General features: G+C 46.9%; 3 protein-coding genes across 5 annotated transcripts in view; 1 reads left to right on the forward strand and 2 right to left on the reverse strand.

The window, feature by feature from the left end:
* Positions 1-730: 730 nt before the first annotated feature.
* Positions 731-5132, reverse strand: UQCRH (ubiquinol-cytochrome c reductase hinge protein). The gene is made up of 4 exons (XM_074961817.1): positions 4991-5132; positions 3093-3119; positions 2227-2388; positions 731-998 (listed from the first exon to the last, which is right to left on the reverse strand). The coding sequence occupies exons 1-4, from the start codon at positions 5045-5047 to the stop codon at positions 966-968; spliced, it is 279 nt and encodes a 92-aa protein (XP_074817918.1). The 5' UTR covers positions 5048-5132; the 3' UTR covers positions 731-965.
* Positions 5120-16144, forward strand: LRRC41 (leucine rich repeat containing 41). Of its 2 annotated transcripts, none has more exons than XM_074961813.1 (10): positions 5120-5370; positions 5981-6067; positions 7027-7097; positions 8889-10119; positions 11337-11579; positions 12773-12937; positions 13712-13810; positions 14341-14463; positions 15225-15300; positions 15845-16144. In XM_074961813.1, the coding sequence occupies exons 1-10, from the start codon at positions 5259-5261 to the stop codon at positions 16077-16079; spliced, it is 2442 nt and encodes an 813-aa protein (XP_074817914.1). In that variant the 5' UTR covers positions 5120-5258; the 3' UTR covers positions 16080-16144. The 2 variants fall into 2 exon arrangements, with proteins under 2 accessions (XP_074817914.1, XP_074817915.1); XM_074961814.1 differs by having other exon boundaries at positions 5175-5330.
* A 729-nt stretch (positions 16145-16873) lies between these two features.
* Positions 16874-18942, reverse strand: part of RAD54L (RAD54 like) — a 124532-nt gene continuing 122463 nt past the window's right edge. The window contains exon 19 of one of the 2 annotated variants that reach the window (XM_074961815.1): positions 16874-17917. In XM_074961815.1, the coding sequence (XP_074817916.1) occupies positions 17716-17917 (202 nt within the window). In that variant the 3' untranslated portion in view covers positions 16874-17715. The remainder of the gene's footprint in view (positions 17918-18942) is intronic. The other variant, XM_074961816.1, reaches the window with a different exon arrangement.

Below are 18942 nucleotides of genomic sequence, written 5' to 3' on the forward strand. Positions count from 1 at the left end.
ACTTCCTAGCTGTCAGGGTGGTTAAGCACTGGAATAAATTGCCTAGGGAGGTTGTGTAGTCTCCATGACTAGAGATTTTTTAAGAGCAGGTTAGACAAACACCTGTCAGGGGTGGTCTAGATAATACTTAGTCCTGCCATGAGTGCAGGGGACTGGACTAGATGACCTCTCGAGGTCCCTTCCAGTCATGATTCTTGTGAAAAAGCTGCTGTATCAATGTATTGGATATGCCTAGCTGACATGATTGCTAACATGGTTTGAGTCTGCATACACTTACTGTAATTCTAGCTGTAGGGTAGATACCAGGGAGGGTGTCTTAAAGTCAGAGAGGTGTTTAAAACAATGGGGACCTTTTGTATTGCACAAACATGATTCCACTCCTTTTCTTAAGCATAGTCTGGAGGTAGCACACCCGTCCCTTATAGAAAGGGCGTAAATACCTTTGTGCCTTCCTGCCGATTAAGATAAGATACTGGCAGATTTATGAGTAGTCCTGTCTAGTCTCCACATACCAGAAGAAAGGGGCCCAGAAATAATCTCTTCACAGTTCCAACAAGCACAAAGTTGTATCTGTGCTTGTCCTTGATCCTCATCCTGCTAGTAATGGTTATGCATAAGGGAATTCCTGCAACAGGGAGGACACCTCCCCTCCCTACTGTCTAGTTATTAATATTAATTAACAGTCTTCATTAAGTAGTCATAAAATGAAGCCATTTCCACAGGAACTTTGAAAATGTTTAATATGGAAAACCACAGAAGATGGTTTTGTTACAGCTGCACATTTTTCATGGAACAGAGATGCAATGACACGTTGGCACCTGGATCACCGCAGCACAGCCAGGAAGCTGTTCACTTATACTGTACATTCACAATAACGGGCAGCAAGCAGCACTTGGAATCCAAAAAGAAACTGCACCGTGTTCCAGCTGAATGATGGAGGCAGACGGTGGGACTTGCTCCAACATTTACTTCAGATTCTTAAAGAGTTTGTGAGCCACCTAAAAAGGCAAGGTGAAAAAAGTTTTCAGTAACTGACAGGTTCTCTCAACACAAAGGTCTTGAGAACTGAACAGACATCACATTCTCTCTCTCCCCTCACTTCCGTATCTTTACGTCCCTATCTTCTGTATCTCAGATTCATTAAAGCAGCAGTAACATAATTAGAGGATTGATCACAGAGAAGTTTGTCTTCCTTGACCACCAATAATTTTCTAATTGTCTATATGGTCCCACCTTTGTCTTTCTTCAAACAAGCTTATGAAGGCTACAAAAGTGTACTTCAAACCAACTACTAGAGGCTGACAAACTAGCACTAATAAATTGTTTTTTCAAGCCAAGTGTTCTTACAAACTCCATTATTTCACATTAATCCATCTGCTTCAGAGAGGAGCTGTATCTAGTAGTAGTACTACAGTGCATACTGATCAGCACAGGGCCCTCTAAAAAAACCAAAACCAAACCACTCCCCCTGAGTGTTCTTATCCCACATAGTGCAATACATGTAATGGTTATAATGAGTCAGAATTTCAAACACAAAAAGCAGGAACAAATAAGTATTTAAGAGAAAAAAAATCACCTCATAGGATCAAGGTTCAGAGTTCTTTAAAATTAAAAACAACATTGATTCAGTAAATAGAAAAGGAGGACTTGTGGCACCTTAGAGACTAACCAATTTATTTGAGCATAAGCTTTCGTGAGCTACAGCTCACTTGATCCGATGAATGCATCCGATGAAGTGAGCTGTAGCTCACGAAAGCTTATGCTCAAATAAATTGGTTAGTCTCTAAGGTGCCACAAGTCCTCCTTTTCTTTTTGCAAATGGAGACTAACACAGCTGCTAGTTTGAAACCATTGATTCAGTAGATGCTTGTTCTTATTCATTCACCCTATACTGCAATCAAATAAAGCGTTTTAGAGCATCATCAGCCATATAGATGCAATCTGGGCTGATGGCCAGGACACTGAACTGGGAAGTAGGAGACCTGGTTCTATTCCTGGCTCTGCCACTGGCTTGCTGGATGACTTTCACCTCTGAGTCTCAGTTTTCCAAATCTGTAGAATGGGGATAATGATACTGATGTCCTTTGTAAAGTGATTTGAGATCTACTGATGAAGAGTGTGACGTAACAGCCAGGTATTATAGAAATAAGGTACTGATTGAGCCACGTCCCATTAGAGATTGCAAACCAACACAAATGACTAGGTATCAGCCTCTGTTGGACTTACACAGTGGTCCCTAGCATGCAGGAAGTCAAAAAGCTCTTCTGTACATTCCTCCTGCGTGTGGGACCTTGCAGACACTCGCGCATTACACAGCTCCAGCTTCTCCCGTGCCTTCACGCACTTCTCAGTCTGCTCACAGTGCTCCCTTACTGAGGTTAAAGGATCCTGAGGGTCAAGTTCAAAGAGAACAAAAAGTCCAACAACACAGTTTGTAGAGTTACTTATTCTACGTGGTCAGATGCAAATCTTATGCAAAGAATAGACTTTGAGAGTTCAGACAATAGTTCCAAACCAAATTCCATTGCATGCTAACAGGTAACACTACGCACGTGCAACCAAGCTGGGGGGGCATGTCCTCAGCTGAGGAAATTGCCCCTGCTCTGTACCTCTTCTAAAAAAAGAGATGAGCAAAAAACACCACAACCACAAGTACGTACCATTTGTGGTGCTAGAAGCCTCCATGGCTCTCAAAATGAAAGCATATCACATATAAACTACACATTATATCCAGGGCCTGACATAGAAACGCACTGATAAAAACCCCACACATTTGCACACGTACAAAGAAACACTTATTCTGCACACACTACCAGATATGCTTGAGTACATGGTAACCACGGTACAAAATTGCACACAAGTGTACACCTACAAGTTCACTGAAAACCAGGTCTTTGGACATTAGTTCATTCTATTCCCTGTATACTGCACAGTAAATGAGACACCACAAGTGTTAATTTCATCAGCCCCTTGTTTAGAACAAGTTTGGTTAATCAAAGATAAAAAGCATAGTTCACATCCACTACAAAACATTTATGCGTCTTGCAGTTTTTCCTTGGTGGAAAAGGTTTCTAAGCTTCAGTAGTTCTTACCACTAGCTCTGCCTCCTCCTCCTCTTCCTGGAAGAAAGAGATACCAGATAAAAGTCAGTTATATTATGCCATACAGAAAGCGTTTATGCCATTATACACACTTAAGAGTCTATTGAGTATAAAAGCTATTTCCACAAGTCACATGCAGGCTTTAGGAATTTGTCTTTCAGCTTTATTTTATATGGCTTGATTAATTCCAGACACTGAACGAAACAGCAGGTTATATGATTTATTTCTGATTTATACTCTGTTTTCACCTCAACAGCTTAATCTTTAAGCCAGTTCCTTTAGGAAGAAACTGTGCAAATTTGTCTGCCTAGATCCTTTAAGTCTCCAGCGTAAGGCTCTCCCCTGCCCCATTAGAGAGCAGTTTTGTTTTGTACAAACGTTCCCACTCTTGCAGTTGAAACTGAATTGCTGAGCCCCCCGCGCCCGCTGATCAGTGCGGTCTCGTTACTTCCGTGTGCTCCCCCAGCGTCTCCACCTGCTCTCTACTGTCTTCGTGTGTCTGCGCGTTGGTCCGAGTCTGTACAGCGCCTAGCGCCAGGGCTCCAGACTTGTTGCTAGGCGCCCCCGGAACCCGCCCCGTCCCAGGCAGCCCAGGAGTCGAGATGGCCCGGGGCGTGGACACGGGAACAGCTGGGCGCCGAGCGGCTCCGCAGGCCCTGCAGCGGGAGGCTCCGCAGCGCAAGCCCAGCCAGCCTGGCGGGGCTCCCGGCAGGTGAGGGGCCCAGCCCGGAAGAGCAGGGTACGGCGGCCGGCAGGGGACACGGCTATGGGGGAGGCGGGGGGAGAGAAGCTGTGGCGCGGGCAGGGTCCCGAGGGCGGGGGGGCAGGGTACGGCGGCCGGCAGGGGACACGGCTATAGGGGAGAGAAGCTGTGGCGCGGGCAGGGTCCCGAGGGCGGGGGCGCAGGGTACGGCGGCTGGCAGGGGACACGGCTATGGGGGAGACGGGGGGAGAGAAGCTGTGGCGCGGGCAGGGTCCCGAGGGCGGGGGCGCAGGGTACGGCGGCCGGCAGGGGACACGGCTATGGGGGAGACGGGGGGAGAGAAGCTGTGGCGCGGGCCGGGTCCCGAGGGCGGGGGGGGGGGGCAGGGTACGGCGGCCGGCAGGGGACACGGCTATGGGGGAGGCGGGGGGAGAGAAGCTGTGGCGCGGGCCGGGTCCGAGGGCGGGGGGGGGGCAGGGTACGGCGGCCGGCAGGGGACACGGCTATGGGGGAGGCGGGGGGAGAGAAGCTGTGGCGCGGGCCGGGTCCCGAGGGCGGGGGCGCAGGGTACGGCGGCCGGCAGGGGACACGGCTATGGGGGAGACGGGGGGAGAGAAGCTGTGGCGCGGGCCGGGTCCCGAGGGCGGGGGGGGGGGCAGGGTACGGCGGCCGGCAGGGGACACGGCTATGGGGGAGGCGGGGGGAGAGAAGCTGTGGCGCGGGCCGGGTCCGAGGGCGGGGGGGGGGGGCAGGGTACGGCGGCCGGCAGGGGACACGGCTATGGGGGAGGCGGGGGGAGAGAAGCTGTGGCGCGGGCCGGGTCCCGAGGGCGGGGGCGCAGGGTACGGCGGCCGGCAGGGGACACGGCTATGGGGGAGGCGGGGGGAGAGAAGCTGTGGCGCGGGCAAGGTCCCGAAGGCGGGCGGCAGGGTACGGCGGCTGGCAGGGGACACGGCTATGGGGGAGACGGGGGGAGAGAAGCTGTGGCGCGGGCCGGGTCCCGAGGGCGGGGGGGGGGGCAGGGTACGGCGGCCGGCAGGGGACACGGCTATAGGGGAGGCGGGGGGAGAGAAGCTGTGGCGCGGGCCGGGTCCCGAGGGCGGGTACGGGACGAGCGGGCCGGCAGGGGACAGGCCGCGGTGGGGTAGAGGCGGCCCCCGGCCGTGCTAGGCTCGCCTCGCCTCACCTCAACCTCAGGTTCCCCGCTGCGGCCCTCCAGCATCTCCTCGTCCCGCAGCCCCATCGCCGCTGCACTCCGGGCTCCCTCACAGGCGCAGAAGGACTCGCCAGGGTCACCCGCCGGAAACCCCGCCTCTCCGGGCCCCCCCTCTCACCCGGAAGCGGAAGCCAGGCCCGCGTGACCCTCCCAAGATGGCGGCGCTGCCGGGCGCTGTTTCTCTCTGTGCGGCGAGCCCGTCCCTAGGGTGCTCATCTGAGTGAGGGCGGCGGCAGCCATGGAGGCCCGGGCGGAGGGAGGGGCCGCTGCTGGGAGCCCCCCCAGCCTCTTCGAGCTGAGTGGGGTGGTGGTGAGCTCCGCCATGGGGACCCTGGAGAGAGAGGTTTGGGGTAAGGGGGGCGCGGGGGTCCCAGGCCTGTCCCTGCGGGGCGGGTCCCGGGCCTGTCCCACTGCAATGGGGGGTGTTTCACGTCTGTCCTAATGCAGTTTGGGGAGGGATCGTCTGAGTCCTGGGCAGTGGGGGGCCTGCGGGGGGGGGGCGAGTCCCAGTATATATGTGTGTATTGGGGGCGGGTCCCAACTTGGGGGATGTCGCAAGTGTTTGGTGGTGAAGTGGGGGGGGGGTGTCTCAGGCTTTTTCCAATGCAGCGTGTCTGGTGGGAGCTGAGTTAGGTATGTGACATCTGTGATGGCAGCACATTGAGCGCTGAGTGCCCCAGAGTTACCAGGACATCCCCATCCCTAGGGTCTTTGTGAGGAAGGCGTCGCTGTGGAACCTGACTGGACCAGCTTGGACATGGGGCACAGCGATGATGGGTTCATGTCTCTGCTTTAAGTGCAAGTGCCAAAATGCACATTTAGGTGAACATTAATCCATGGACCAAAGTGTTACCCTAGTGGGAACTTCAGTCTCCATTTTATTTTGTTGTCTCTCTAAACCTTTTCCGCCTCCCAGACTTATAAAGCATTCTGCATCTGTTCTCTTCCCCCACCCCAAAGCACTTCCTGGACAGATACTCCAGGGCATCCTGCCTTTGCTTAATATCTATTACCTGGAAAGGATTGAGGACATTGCTGTGAAAAAAGGTCAGTTTTATTCATAAAACTGTTTTCTCTAAAGTTGAAGGGTTGTTTGGTCTCCATTGATCATTTGGTTCTGGGCCTCTCTGCTGAAACTGTCAACAAGGAATAGCAATTACTGTCAGCTATGAGAAGTTTTTTGGTGTGGACGTTTTCCCTAATTGGAACTGAATTTAGAATGCCAAATACATTTCTTATAGAGCACTGAACAGCATTAAAGATAATGATTTTTGATCACTGCTGACCATGGCTGATGAATAACAATGAGATGAATAATAATATTATTTAAAAGGACTGATGGTATCTGTTACATACAGTCTGTTTAAATAGATGAGAATTCAGTGAAAATCCCCAAATGTATAGTTTTTAAAAGACACCATCAAGTCAAATTTCATCCCAAACTTTGGTTTTCTAAAAATAACATTTTCAGTTCCTAAGACAAGAAATACTTAGTATATTTGATTGTTTAAATTCCACTGGAAATAGTTTTGTAAATAACACTGCCTGCAACATTTGTAAGCCAAACTTTGCTGCTTTTTGCTTCTGTGTAAGTATTCAACATGAAAATTATTATTTAGTGTCCAAAATGAGGAATACTAAAAGTACATAGGCAGGATTAGTACAGAAAAGTTTTAATTAATTTATAATAATTAATTAGATTACCAAAACTAAAAGAATAACAATCTGATATGTAATAGGTAACAGGGAAAAGATTATTTTTGTACTAAATATCTTTTAAAATATTATTTTAACCACATAGTGCCTTTTTAGCAAACATAAAATGTCTTATTTCTTTTAAATCAGTATCAATCTAGTGCCCTGAATGTTCTCCAAAAAATAGTATTTGATGACTCGTGTTTCTAATCTTATTTGTTTTAAATTAACATCATTGTGAAACCCGAGAAGGGAAAATTGAGTAAATCTTTTGAGATAGAGGATTTGGTGTAAAATTGTTTGTATTTCAGGACTCTCAACCCAGCCCATATGGCACAAACTCTGGAACGATGTGATGAAAATCAGACCATCCAAGTCAGAGGTGAGTTGGAAAGCTGCTGATGGACCAATTTAGAAAGGACACAAAGTTTACACCTCAATTTTGCGAACACTTATTCATATTTTTCACTTTGAGTATGTGAATAATTCCATTGATTTGAGTGAGACTACTGACATGTCTAAAGTTAAACACGTGTAAATATTTACAGGATCAGGGATTAGGATGTCACCCTGATACTCAAAATGTTCCGTAAAACACCTTATCTTGTACCTATATATAATTTTTCATCCAGAAGGATGCTATAGCACTTTGTGGGCTTAATATATTAGGATGAAGCCCACTGCTGGAGTGTATGCATGTGCGCTGTACATTTTGGGCCTCACAATGAGCGTGCATGGAATTGGGATGAAAATAAATTTATTTTACTCTGATTTTATTACACTCCAGGAAGATCCTACATTTAGGAACCAAGAATGTAGGTCACACTTAGAGGATGAGGGACTGTATTTTGGAAAGCATAATTCAGCAAGGGACTTGGGGGCCATGGTGGATAGCCAGCTGAACGTGTGCTCACTTTGTAATGTGGTGGCTAAGGGAACAAATGCAATCCTTGAATATATAAGAATGGGGACTGTTGAGTAGAAATAGAGAGGTGTTGTACCCACTGTATATGGTGTTACTGTGTCCAGTTGTGATGTCCACACTTTAAAAAGGTTGTTGACAAATTGGAAAGTGATCAGAAAAGAACTACAAAAATGATTTGAGGTCTGGAAAACTTCCCTTAGAGTGAGAAAATAAAGAGGCTCAATCTGTTTAGTTTAACAAAGAGACGGTTAAGAGGTGATTTGATCCTGGTCTATAAGTACCTGCTTGGGGAGAAGATTTCTCATAGTAGAGTGCTCTTTAATCCAGCAAAGGCGTAGCAAGATCAAACAACTGGAAGCTGAAGCTGAACAAGTTCAGAGTAGAAATAAGGTGCAATTTTTTACCAGCGAGTGTAACTCTCCATTGGAACAAATTTACTAAGGAACATGGTGGAATCTCCCTCACTTTGTCTGTAAATCAATCTTGGATGTCTGTCTAAAGAGATGCTCTAGCTCAGCTAGAAATAATGGGCTTTTGATGCAGGAGCCACTTGGTGCAGTTCTGTGTCTTGCGTTATATCGGTGGTCAGACTAGATGACCATAAAGGTCCCTTCTGACCTTAAAATTCTTGCCCCGTCTCTGTTGTTGCTGTGTGGGTGCTACCCCCAGATGCCTCAGTTGTAAAGCCTCTGCTGTGCAGGTGTTGGAGTAAAGACACATGGGGAATAAACTGTTGAATTAGAACACTGAAGGATTAGGGAGTACAATATGTCTGTAAGCCTGATTCTGATACACTGAGCCCTCCCACTGATTTTAATTAAGACCTTCAACGCCAGTTGTCGGACTACAGTACTTCTCAGGATCGGAACCTTAGCTGGTGTCAAATGTTGCCTTGCAACATGGAATCCATGCGGCACAGGTTGTGGCAGTATAAACTTGTTTACCGCCAATATTCCCCCAAACTTTCCTGAAGGGACTGCCTGTTGGGATGAGAGGGTATTTGAGTCTCCATGGCACATCCTTGACCTCTACAGAGACTGATGACAACTGGGAAACTAGTGGCAGTGGTGGTTTCTGTGATGTTGACTGAAGCCACTAAACGCTTTGTCAGATGATAACAGCTTATGGTCACTACTGACCTGGATAGAATCTGAATTAGCATCCTAGGGTGAAATTCCACTCCCTCTTTCCCAGTGTGTCTTTGTTTAAATGAGGATAACATCCATTAATTCTGGGATTTTATTACAGAACATAACAAGTTGGAGGAAGAAGTTCCTTGAAACTTTCTTCTCAAATGTCCTGCATGGAGTTTTGGATGTTTCTTCAGATCAGCGCCTGAGTGACCGCCATTTTTCACCCCTACTCCACAGCTCGCGGCATGTTACGCAGCTCACCATCTGTAACATGCTGCAGGGGGTAGCAGAGCTCACTGCTGAGCCCAACCAAAGAGTGCTAGAAAACCTGGCTGGCTCACTGAGAACCTTGAAGTTCCGTCATCTGCTGACCTCAGATCTGTCCATTAGACATTCACTAAGTTTGCTGCTTCATCATCTGATCCACCATGGAGCTGTCAGCCAGGTATCCATGTGTTCCTGGCCAGTTCCCGATAAAGTACTTTTGGTCCTCATTCTGAGTATGAGTGCTGGGTTTTGGCACCCAGGTAAGACACTTGTGCACCAGGGCAGCCCTTGCAGTCTTTGCAGAGAGGAGTCGGATGCCCAAGGCCTGCTAACTCAAGAGGATGAGGCCCTGCTAGAGTCAAATCAGCTGTGCTGTGGATCTGCTGAACAATCAGAGACTGTCCAGTGGAGTGATAGTGAGTCAAGAAGCAAGAAGGCCCAAACTGCTTCAGCCAAAGTGCTTCAAGAAGCTGATCCTGACTCTCAAGCTTCTATAGAACTGTCCAGGAGCAGTAGTGGCACTGTTAAAACTCCAGTGCTCTGTGGATTGAGGAGCCATCCTTTGCAAAACCTAGCATGTCAAGATATAAGCTGCAAGGTGCCCCCTGAGTATTACAACATTAAAGGAGAGTCTTCTCCTTCCCTACCAAAAAGATCTTCGGTTGGCCCCGCTTTCCGAAAGCCCTATAGACGGTTTAAGACTGCAGTGGGGAGGAAGCGCCGCTGCACCAGGAGAAACCGCAGAGCTCGTGCAGACTCGGAAGATCTTTATGATTTTGTCTTCGCTGTTGCTAGGGAGGAGGAGGAGACGGCAGAGTCGCTCTATGAAAGCAATGCCCAGGAGGGGGAAAGCATTGATGGCTGGGCCCCTTCCCCAGCAGACACTCCTAGCTTTGAGGGTGTTGGCTGCACGGAAGGAGGATCTGTCGGAATCCTTCCTCTGAAAGCGGCATGCCGCTTCCGAAGCGTATCCACGCTGGAATTGTTCTCCATCCCTCTGACTGGGGACACCTGTCGAGCTTTGGGGAACCTGCTGAGCTCTTGGGCATCTTTAGAAAAGCTGGTTCTGTCTTACAATGGTTAGTAGTAATAACAGCTTTTAATTTCAGGCGTGTTTGACAATCTGGTTTCTGACTGAAGCCAAATTCTAAAAACTTCTAAGATCTGCATTGAAATTTTGGTTGGGTGGAACAGACATCATTGGGCACTCTTAAGCTCACCCTGAAAATATAGGTAGCAAGGACGCTTCAAACCATGCAAGGCTTTCTTTAAGTAGGGAAAAAAGCAAGGGAAAGCTGATCAGCAGCAACCGGGCTTAAAATATGAGAGGGGTGTGTCTGTGTTAGAGGAAAACGTGCTATATGCAAGTAGAGTATAATGAAGATGATACAAGCAGTGAGAGAAGGGAAAGGAAGAAAAGGACAGAGACCTTCTACTGTGTACAGCACAGTGGGGCCCTATTCTTGGCTGGCCCTTAGACACTACTATATTATCCATAATTAATAATAAAAGGGTTTAATATTTTAATGGGGTCCAGAGGGGATTCTTCACTGCAGAGTAAAAACATCCTGTAACATTTTTTGTTCCTATGTACATTTATGGTAACTTTACTTTGGAGAAGGAACTGGGATGTAAACCCATCAGATTAAAGGGACAAATGAGTCTAACTAGGAGTAGTGGGAGTGAAACAGAGCAAAAGGATAACTTCCTAATGGTGAAGTCTGATAGACCCTGATCCTCCAGACTTTTGCATGCAGGCAGATTCCTGCACCCAGGCTGAGCTCTACTGAAATCAGTGGAGTTCTGTGGGGGCAGGTTACAGGATAAGAGTCTTAGATTATAGAATAGTTCCCAGAAGGAATTGTGGGAAGCTCGGAACATTGCACTGGGCTGAATAAAGCTCTGCTGATAAGAGTTCTGCACTGGCTAGTGGAAATGGACAAAGTGACCTAGTCAATCTTTTATATCTGACGTTGTCAATATGTGTGGAAGACTCTGGAGTTCTTAAGACATTGCCTAGAGTTAATCACATATTTTACTAATCAGAGGCCATCTAATCCATCCCTGAAGTGCAGGATTGTTCCCTATAATTTGTCTAGTGCATTGTCCAGTTTTAAATTGCTAAAGTGATGGCTTCTACCTCTTCCCTGGGGAAACCGGTCCACAGTCCAACACTGGGATCTGTTAGAAAGGTGCAGGTGATACAGGCTGTGTCTTTGTTCCAGCCTTGCTGAATTATTTGCTCTCTCTGTGTATGTAACACCCATCTTGCTTGCTATTGAAATGTTGGTTTCAGGCCTGGGCGCTAATATCTTCTGCATCCTGTCTGGGCTCCGGGCCCTCTCTCACCGCAGAGACTGCAGCCTCCATGTGGTGCGTGTGAGTGACGTGTTCTCATACATCCCCTCGGTGGAGCTTGTTCGGTCCATCCTGACTGCCTTCCCCCGCCTTCACACGCTCTCGGTCAGCTTTGATCTCAAAAACCAGCTGGAGGGGAACAGGCCAGAAGGGCATTCGAGCTCGGAGGCAGAAATTCCAGGTAGACTATAGACGCTGACTAGTAAATGAGATCTTGCTGTTTGTTTAAAGCAGTAAGTTCAACCGCCTTTGCACACAGGGTAAGATGCTTAAGTCCTGGCCCAGTTTGCACTTAGCTAGGTGATTGTGACCATTCCTTTGAGAGTCAGACCTTGCCACAATTTTCCACCTGCAGATCGATTGTGACCTCCAGTCTGTTGTATGCTCTGACGTGGCACAACTTTTGAGGGCTCCTGGACAGAATGTCTTTAATTGTGTCATGTAAAATACCAAACACATCAGCACCTAACAAGGCCAGGCAGAACCTATGGTCAGTGCAGAAAGTGGCTGTTGGCTTGCTTACCTGTGTGGTCCAGATCTGCTGTGCTGTTCTGGCTTCCTGTTCACTTGTGTGTGCAATTCATGGTATTGACTATGATATATAAGGCCTTGTATAGGTTGGCTGGTGTCAGTCAGAAAAAAAACTCTGTTCACCATCATGATAGCTGAGATCAAGTGCAAGGCTATTGCTAAGCCCCGGGATTTCCATGTCTGAGTGCTGTAGCAGGTCAGGGACTGCAGATTCTGGAACCCACTTCATCCCTTCTTTCAACAGATTTGTTCGTCTTCAGGGCGTTATGTCTACACTGTACAGCCTCTGCTGCCGTAGCCCCCTAGTGTAGACACAGCCTTTGCTGATAGAAGTAGTTCTTCTGTCAGTGTAGGAATATCACCTCCCTGAATGATGTCAGCTAAGCACTCTTATGTCAGCACAGCTGCGTCTATGCTGGGGGTTTGGTCAGTGTAACTGTCGGTCAAGGGTGTGGTTTTTTCATACCCCTGACCAACACAGCTATGCTGGTATAACTTAAGTGTAGACCAAGCCACAGGCTTTTGGCTTTGAATGGGATCTGTGAAGAACTGTGTCCTGGAATGAAAGGCTGATTCAGCTATTTGTGGATAAGGGGGTAAAATTTTCAAATGTGACTTAGGTGTTTAGGAGCATAAGTCCTACTGAAAATCAATGAGACTGAGGTGCCTAAGTCACACAGGAAAATTTTACCCCAAGTCTATATATTCATTACTCTTCCATGCACCCAGACACTGGTGATGGGTACAGTGGATGACTTAGTTCCTCTGGGAACCAAATGCATTTATCAAACATTTTTGAGAGAAAGCATTTGCCAACAAACATCGTTTCCCCCCTCCCTTTAGAGAGCTGCCTGGAACAGTTAGAGATCCGATTCCCCAGAGAACCTCTGCAGACCAGTCTCCTTTTGCCTGTGTTGAAAGCCTCAAGGTCTCTCCAGCAGTTGTCCCTGGACAGTGCTTCAATTTCCTGTCCCTTGGAGTTTGGGCTCCTTCTGCAGGCACTCAAAGGTAACACAATAAAACTGTGCAGTGAGCTTCTTGGACAAAACCTATCATGGTCTCCTTGAGCAGCTTGTCTAGGGGCCTCCCTGTTCCTCTGCCACCTGTTTTGTCTAGGGGGACAGGTCTGCATTACACAGTTTTGTGGGCATAGCTGTCTCGCTCAGGTGTGTGAAAAATTCCACACCCCTGACTGAAATAGCAATGCTGGCAAAACCCTGTGTAGACACAGCTATGCCTGAGGTGGTTTATCTATAGATCTTCTTATGCTGGTATAAATTGTATCTCCAGTAGGGGGCTCCACCAGCCTAGCTATACTGGCATAGCTGTCTCAGCAGAGCCTTTCTAGAGCCCTAACCATTTGCTTTTCTGTTGCTTTGGACTGTACGTGCTAGGTAAAATTTTCAAAAGTGCCTAACATACTTAAGTCTCATTTTCAAAAGTGAATTAGGCACCTAAGTGCTTTTGAAACTTTTACTCTTGTCTCTACAATGCACACACTTGGCACAATTCACGAACACAGAAAAATGGAAAAGGCAGCAGGGATTTTCTTCCCATTTTTGTTTTAGTGAAAATTACCGTGGGGAGTTGGGAGTTACTGTATTGCAGAAATCTGAAGGCAGAATTTGGCCCTAAATTTGTAAGTTTAAGTACTGTGAATGGTGAGCTGTTGTTTATCCAGGACAGCGAGCTGCGTGGTTGGGATTTCATTAGCAGATAGCACATTTCTTTTGACACACAAGCACACGATACCTGACCAGTAAGGTTTTGTCCATCTTGCAGAGTGTAATCCAGGCCTGAAGAGACTGAGCTTCCATGATGTGAACCTTGCTGACTACCAGAAGGAAGTTCTCCTCCTGCTGCAGGACCCTGTCCTTCAAGGTACAGCAAACGCCCGCCCACCCACAGGGGCTGCACCACAGACTGCTGGTGGGGCTGAGGTTGGAGTCAATGTGTGATCCTAGGGAGTACAGGATTTGTCCGAGAGTTTCATTCTCTCAGGAATGGGAAGGAGATGGGATGTGTGACTTTTGGGGGTGGCGGGCAGGGGGGATGAAAACATACCTGGGTTGTGACTAAGGAGCGGTAAAGCTCTGAAGCCAGTCTGCAGTGCAAAACGGAGTTACGGTCGTGGCTGTTAGACATAACATGCATGGTGCTATAACCTTATAATCAGGTCACATAACTGAGGGATATGATCAGGGTTTTACCCAGGTAACAACACCATTGAGGATCCTGCCTACACTATTCATTTTAAGCATGTTGTAACTAGGTACCTAGCAAGGATGGTTTCAGTTCTTGCACCTTAAACAGGTCCCCCAAAGCGATCTGCAATATGTAAATAAATAATTTACTGACTGTGGTGAGAGAGGCCAAAGATACATCTATCACTGTGTATAATTTTTTGGTAGAAATTACATTTTCCTTTTGTCGGCTGTTTGAAAGCTGCACCACTGAGTTTCTATCCAACATAATCAAAATAGTGAAGAGAAATTCAACTCTGAAGAGCCTCAAATTGCCTGGAAACAGACTTGGTATGTACTGTCAATGCAACTATGTGGGCATCCCCTTACACTAGCTCCCTGACAGCTAACTATCAGGAGAGTAGTCAGAGCCATTGCTGACCAACTTCTACCAATGAGTTACCACTGTTTAACAGCTGTTGTGTGTTTATTTGTGGAATGAATATTTTTTCATAGAGGTATATAGGGCATTTCAGCCATGTGCTGCATTGCACAATTATCCAGGTGCATGATGGGATTTTTTTCCCCTTTCTGTGAAGCGCTAGGTTTTGGCCACTGACAGAGGTGGGATTCCAGATGTAGAAGATTAAGGCCCTGATTCTAGAATAGCTAGAAATAAAGCTGATAGCACTAGCTATAGCCAGGTGTACTATGCAGACACTCTGCCTCTTAAAGCAACTGTATCGGCTTACTCGATGCAACTTACAGCTTTCTAAAGTTACAGGTTTCTTTAATGATTTCCGACAGGACCTTTTTGCTTTAGTAATGTTCAGGTAACAGTTAAATGTGTAGTGAGGATGAGGAATTGAATGGCTCAATGGACCTGTAATGGACCAATCAAACCTCTCTCTCACTGGTAGGCCCCCAGTGTGAAGCCCAATTTTCATAGTGACTTTCACACTTTGCTGTTTGGTGGTGTTTGATTGCAGCCCGGTTTCTAGTACTAATGGGCCACTGCTGAAGCTGCTTAAGTCCCTTGGTGCTGCGCCTCCCTCCTTCCTTTGACGCTTTCAGTGATTGCGGTTTCACGTCATTTGTTTTCCCATCATTAGGGAATCACAGGTTGGTTGCCTTGGCTGACATTTTCTCTGAAGATTCATCCTCTTCCATCTGCCAGTTGGACGTCAGGTATGCTGCGGCCTCAACCATAGTACTCTCCCGTCACGTCCCTTTTTAAACAAACTTCAGTGCTCCAGACAGCAGGGTAAATCCTGAGCCTCGTTCTGTTCACTAGCTGAGCTGATACCACATCAACTAAGACTATGTTTTAGGGAACACCTTGCTGCCGCTACCCAGGATTTGAGCATTCTCAAAAGGTAGGTATCCCTGCATACACCATAAGGGAAGAAAAAGAAATACAAACATCTTTCATTGTGGAGCATCTAAGCCCCAGTTTTAAATGGCTAGGAATGAGTTTAAATGACAAAAACACCATGCTTGTTAGCTGGTGGGAGAATGGACAGAACAGCTCCACCCTTTATAGAGGCAGAGTATAACCAGCTCTTATGCATGACCGGTCTCCATCGGATACAATCAAGCTGTTAGTATCTACTGCCTGCCATTATTACTGTGATGCTTGAGAATAAGTACACTCTTCCTCCTCAAATGAATTTTAACTTGTAGGCACCTAAGATCTTAACTGTATTTTACTCTTTGTTTTACCCCCTTAAAGCTCAAATTGCATCAAGCCGGACGGGCTCCTGGAGTTTGCAAAGAAGCTGGAGAGCCACATCCTGCAGCGAGGCGGGCAGATCACGTTTACCCACCTCCGCCTCTTTCAGAACTGGCTGGACCAAGATGCTGCAACAGCGCAAGAGGCGCTTCGGCGGCTCAGAGCTGTGTGCAGCGTGGTCAGCAACACCTGGGACTCTTCACAGGCCTTTGCTGACTACATTAGCGTGATGTAATGAACGCCCAGGAACTGCTGTAAAATCGTGAGCGATAGCTTGAAATAAAGTTGTACAGAACAGTGCTCCCCATCTCGTTGGCATTGCTGTTCACACTGTGCGCAAAGCATGGTGCAGAAGCAGGCACGGCTGGGATAAGAAACGTGTACTAAGAAAGTAGAGGCCCTTCCACCCCTCGCCCCCACGCAAGGGAGAATTGATCACGTCCCTTTCATGGTGCATCTCAGTTAAGGAAACAAACTCAGCAACAGTGAGGCTATAAACTAAAGGAATAAAGACGGGGGAGGGAGGAGCATCTCACCTGATTCTAGCCCACTGAACAGGACACATTTAAAACAACATTCTTACTCACCTTACAGCAGGACTCTGAGGACTTTAAGCTACTGTTGAATGGTTAGTAATGTCTGCTGGAATCTTGCAGTTACTGCAGCATTCCAGGAACAGCTCTGGCTCAATCTTTCATTTTGTGCTTGGAACACAAACTACCCTGAACCCACTCACCCTCGTGACTAGAAAATAAAAGGCTAAACAAAGCCAATGCACTGGCCCTTCTTATTTTTGGCCAATAAAGAGATCCCCATTGCACGAGACCCTTCAGTACAACAAAAAGCTTTTGCTTGCAACCATTTTACCCTTGGAGGGAAGTCCTTTCTTAGGCCCTGCTTTCCTTAACTTGTATTGATTTAATGCATACACTTATTTTATAAAAATGTTTTAAACAGAACAGTTTGCTTGTCCTTCAGCAACTTTATTTTTTAAAATATAGTTGAGTAGAAATTTTGGTACATTAGGGACTATTCTTTTACTGCATTGTAGAAAAATGATCTTGCTAAAATGATGCCAACACAAATTAGAGAGTTGTTTCCGCCAAGATTTTCAAAGCGAAGAGTGATTTTAATGGGGCCTGACTGATGCGCTTTCTGAAAATCAGGCCCTTGGGAGGTGTCTCAGACTGGGCCATCCAGAAGCACAAGTCATTTAGACCCAAGTTTTTCAAAAATGGCTTAAGTTGGATTGATCTTGAGATGAATGATGATATTTCCCAGAGCTGTCTACTAAATAATATAGGTAAACACTGCCGGCTGATTCCAGATCTCATCAGTGCCTATGCATTCACTATTAGACTGTAAACTGTGGCTCTGAAAAAAAAATCTTGAGTAGGTGGTAGCTGCACACGGAAAACCAGATCTGCAGCCAGGAATTAACCTACACATGAAGATGGAGCTTGTTTTTTTTGTAATGGGACTTAGGTAAATAAAAAGACGATACAAAGTGTGAACTGGATCTTGCGTGTGCTCTCACAGATGCAGAACTGGTTATGTCTTGACACTATTACAGTAGGTCCTAGGTTAGACTGAAGCACATCGCTTCACAAGCCAAACAGCTCTTTCTCCAGTACACGTTATAGACACAAGAGTGGCACGGATAATACCTCGTGCTTCCTGCTGTCCCAAGTACAGTTTAACAATTTGCTCAAGACCTACCAATTTCTTGGTGGAAGAAAACAGAACCACTGTTCTGGATCCAGATAACAGCACAGGCTGCATTATCAGACCTCTGCTTTGAAAGTGATTGAAGTGAGCTTGATTGACTTCCACAGGAGCCTTCCCTCACCCCCACCATCGGAGACGCATTGTCAGGGAATCCCTCGCTGCTCCTCGTGGGAATGGTGATGGAACGTGAAGGTGACAGCAGCATCCCACGTGGCCTTCAGCACAGAGTCCTGGAGCCCACGCTTGTCAGCACAGTGGTTCCACTGGGAGAGGTCAGAGGTGCAGTCAGAGCCTTCAGGAGGAGGCTTTACCTGGTGGCCATTCACACAGCGGCGACACTTAATCCTAAAACACAAAGATGGTAAAACACAAAGGTGAGGACCAGGGCACATTCTACACCTGCTGGGCTAGGTACAGAATCCTAGCGTTTCAGATTTGGGCAAAAAGGTGTACAATTAATGGAGATGGCATCAACGAACAGAATGCACTTCATCAACATTTGGGTTAGCCAGTTCCCATTTGTCTAACAATCGGCGCAACAAAAAGCCCAGGCAAAATCAAGTGTCTAATCTGCGTGCACACGTACCATAACAGCGTGTGCAAATGACCGGAGACACGTGACTGGTCATTTAGTCTTTCTTGGTTACCATGATTCCATTTGGAAAATCTGGGCTTTTATTTCCAAAGCACCCTAGGCTCCACATGTGAATGTTTATACATACAATGAAAGTGTTGTAATAAAATCCATCCAAATTCAGGCAAATCATGGGAAAAGAGGTGAACTACATGAAACCAGTAGTGGCTCCAAAGGGAGTTGAGAAAGTGCTTCATTTAGAAGGTAAACAATACGCTTTAGTTTACTCAGAGCAGTAAGACCTCAAACCTAATAACCTGTAAAATCCTAGGTCAGAAACAGAGCATGTGTGTAGACTTGAATTACAAGTCAGTTTAGAAAATCATCCTTTTACCTTCCAGGACCTAAATACTTTGGTAATTCCCTTGCATCACACCTAAGGACATCACCATTTCTCAGCCCAGCACAGCTGTTTTAAGTGGTTATGGTGGAGCGGGTTTTAAATAAGGAATCCTGAACTCAGGACTCGGCAGATGACAAACGAAGGATCTAATTTTCATACATTTACACGGGGTGAATTGTCAGTTTGTATATAAAATTGTTCTTGGTTTGGAATCACTACCTATGGCAATGAACGTCGACTGGCCTCCCAAGGGAAGTGGTGGACGCCCCACTGTGCATTTAAAACCAGGCAAGCCATTTGTTAAATGCACAATGGGTAACAATCTTACAGTGTTGGGGTGGGGGAGGAGAAGGGGTGGATGATCCAATAGGGATCTTCCATCCCTGGACTTTC

This window comes from Natator depressus, chromosome 8 (genome assembly GCF_965152275.1).
Source record: "Natator depressus isolate rNatDep1 chromosome 8, rNatDep2.hap1, whole genome shotgun sequence".
NCBI classification, from domain to species: Eukaryota; Metazoa; Chordata; order Testudines; family Cheloniidae; genus Natator; species Natator depressus.

Coding starts and splice junctions, on each gene's coding strand:
- LRRC41 (XM_074961813.1), top strand. CDS start 5,259: ATGGAGGCCCGGGCGGAGGGAGGGGCCGCTGCTGGGAGCCCCCCCAGC. Junction 5,371..5,980: donor CCTGGAGAGAGAGGTTTGGG/GTAAGGGGGGCG, acceptor CCCACCCCAAAG/CACTTCCTGGACAGATACTC. Junction 6,068..7,026: donor GGACATTGCTGTGAAAAAAG/GTCAGTTTTATT, acceptor TTTGTATTTCAG/GACTCTCAACCCAGCCCATA.
- UQCRH (XM_074961817.1), bottom strand. CDS start 5,047: ATGGGGCTGCGGGACGAGGAGATGCTGGAGGGCCGCAGCGGGGAACCT. Junction 3,120..4,990: donor GCGGGGAACCTGAGGTTGAG/GTGAGGCGAGGC, acceptor TCTTTCTTCCAG/GAAGAGGAGGAGGAGGCAGA. Junction 999..2,226: donor TGCATGCTAGGGACCACTGT/GTAAGTCCAACA, acceptor TTGCCTTTTTAG/GTGGCTCACAAACTCTTTAA.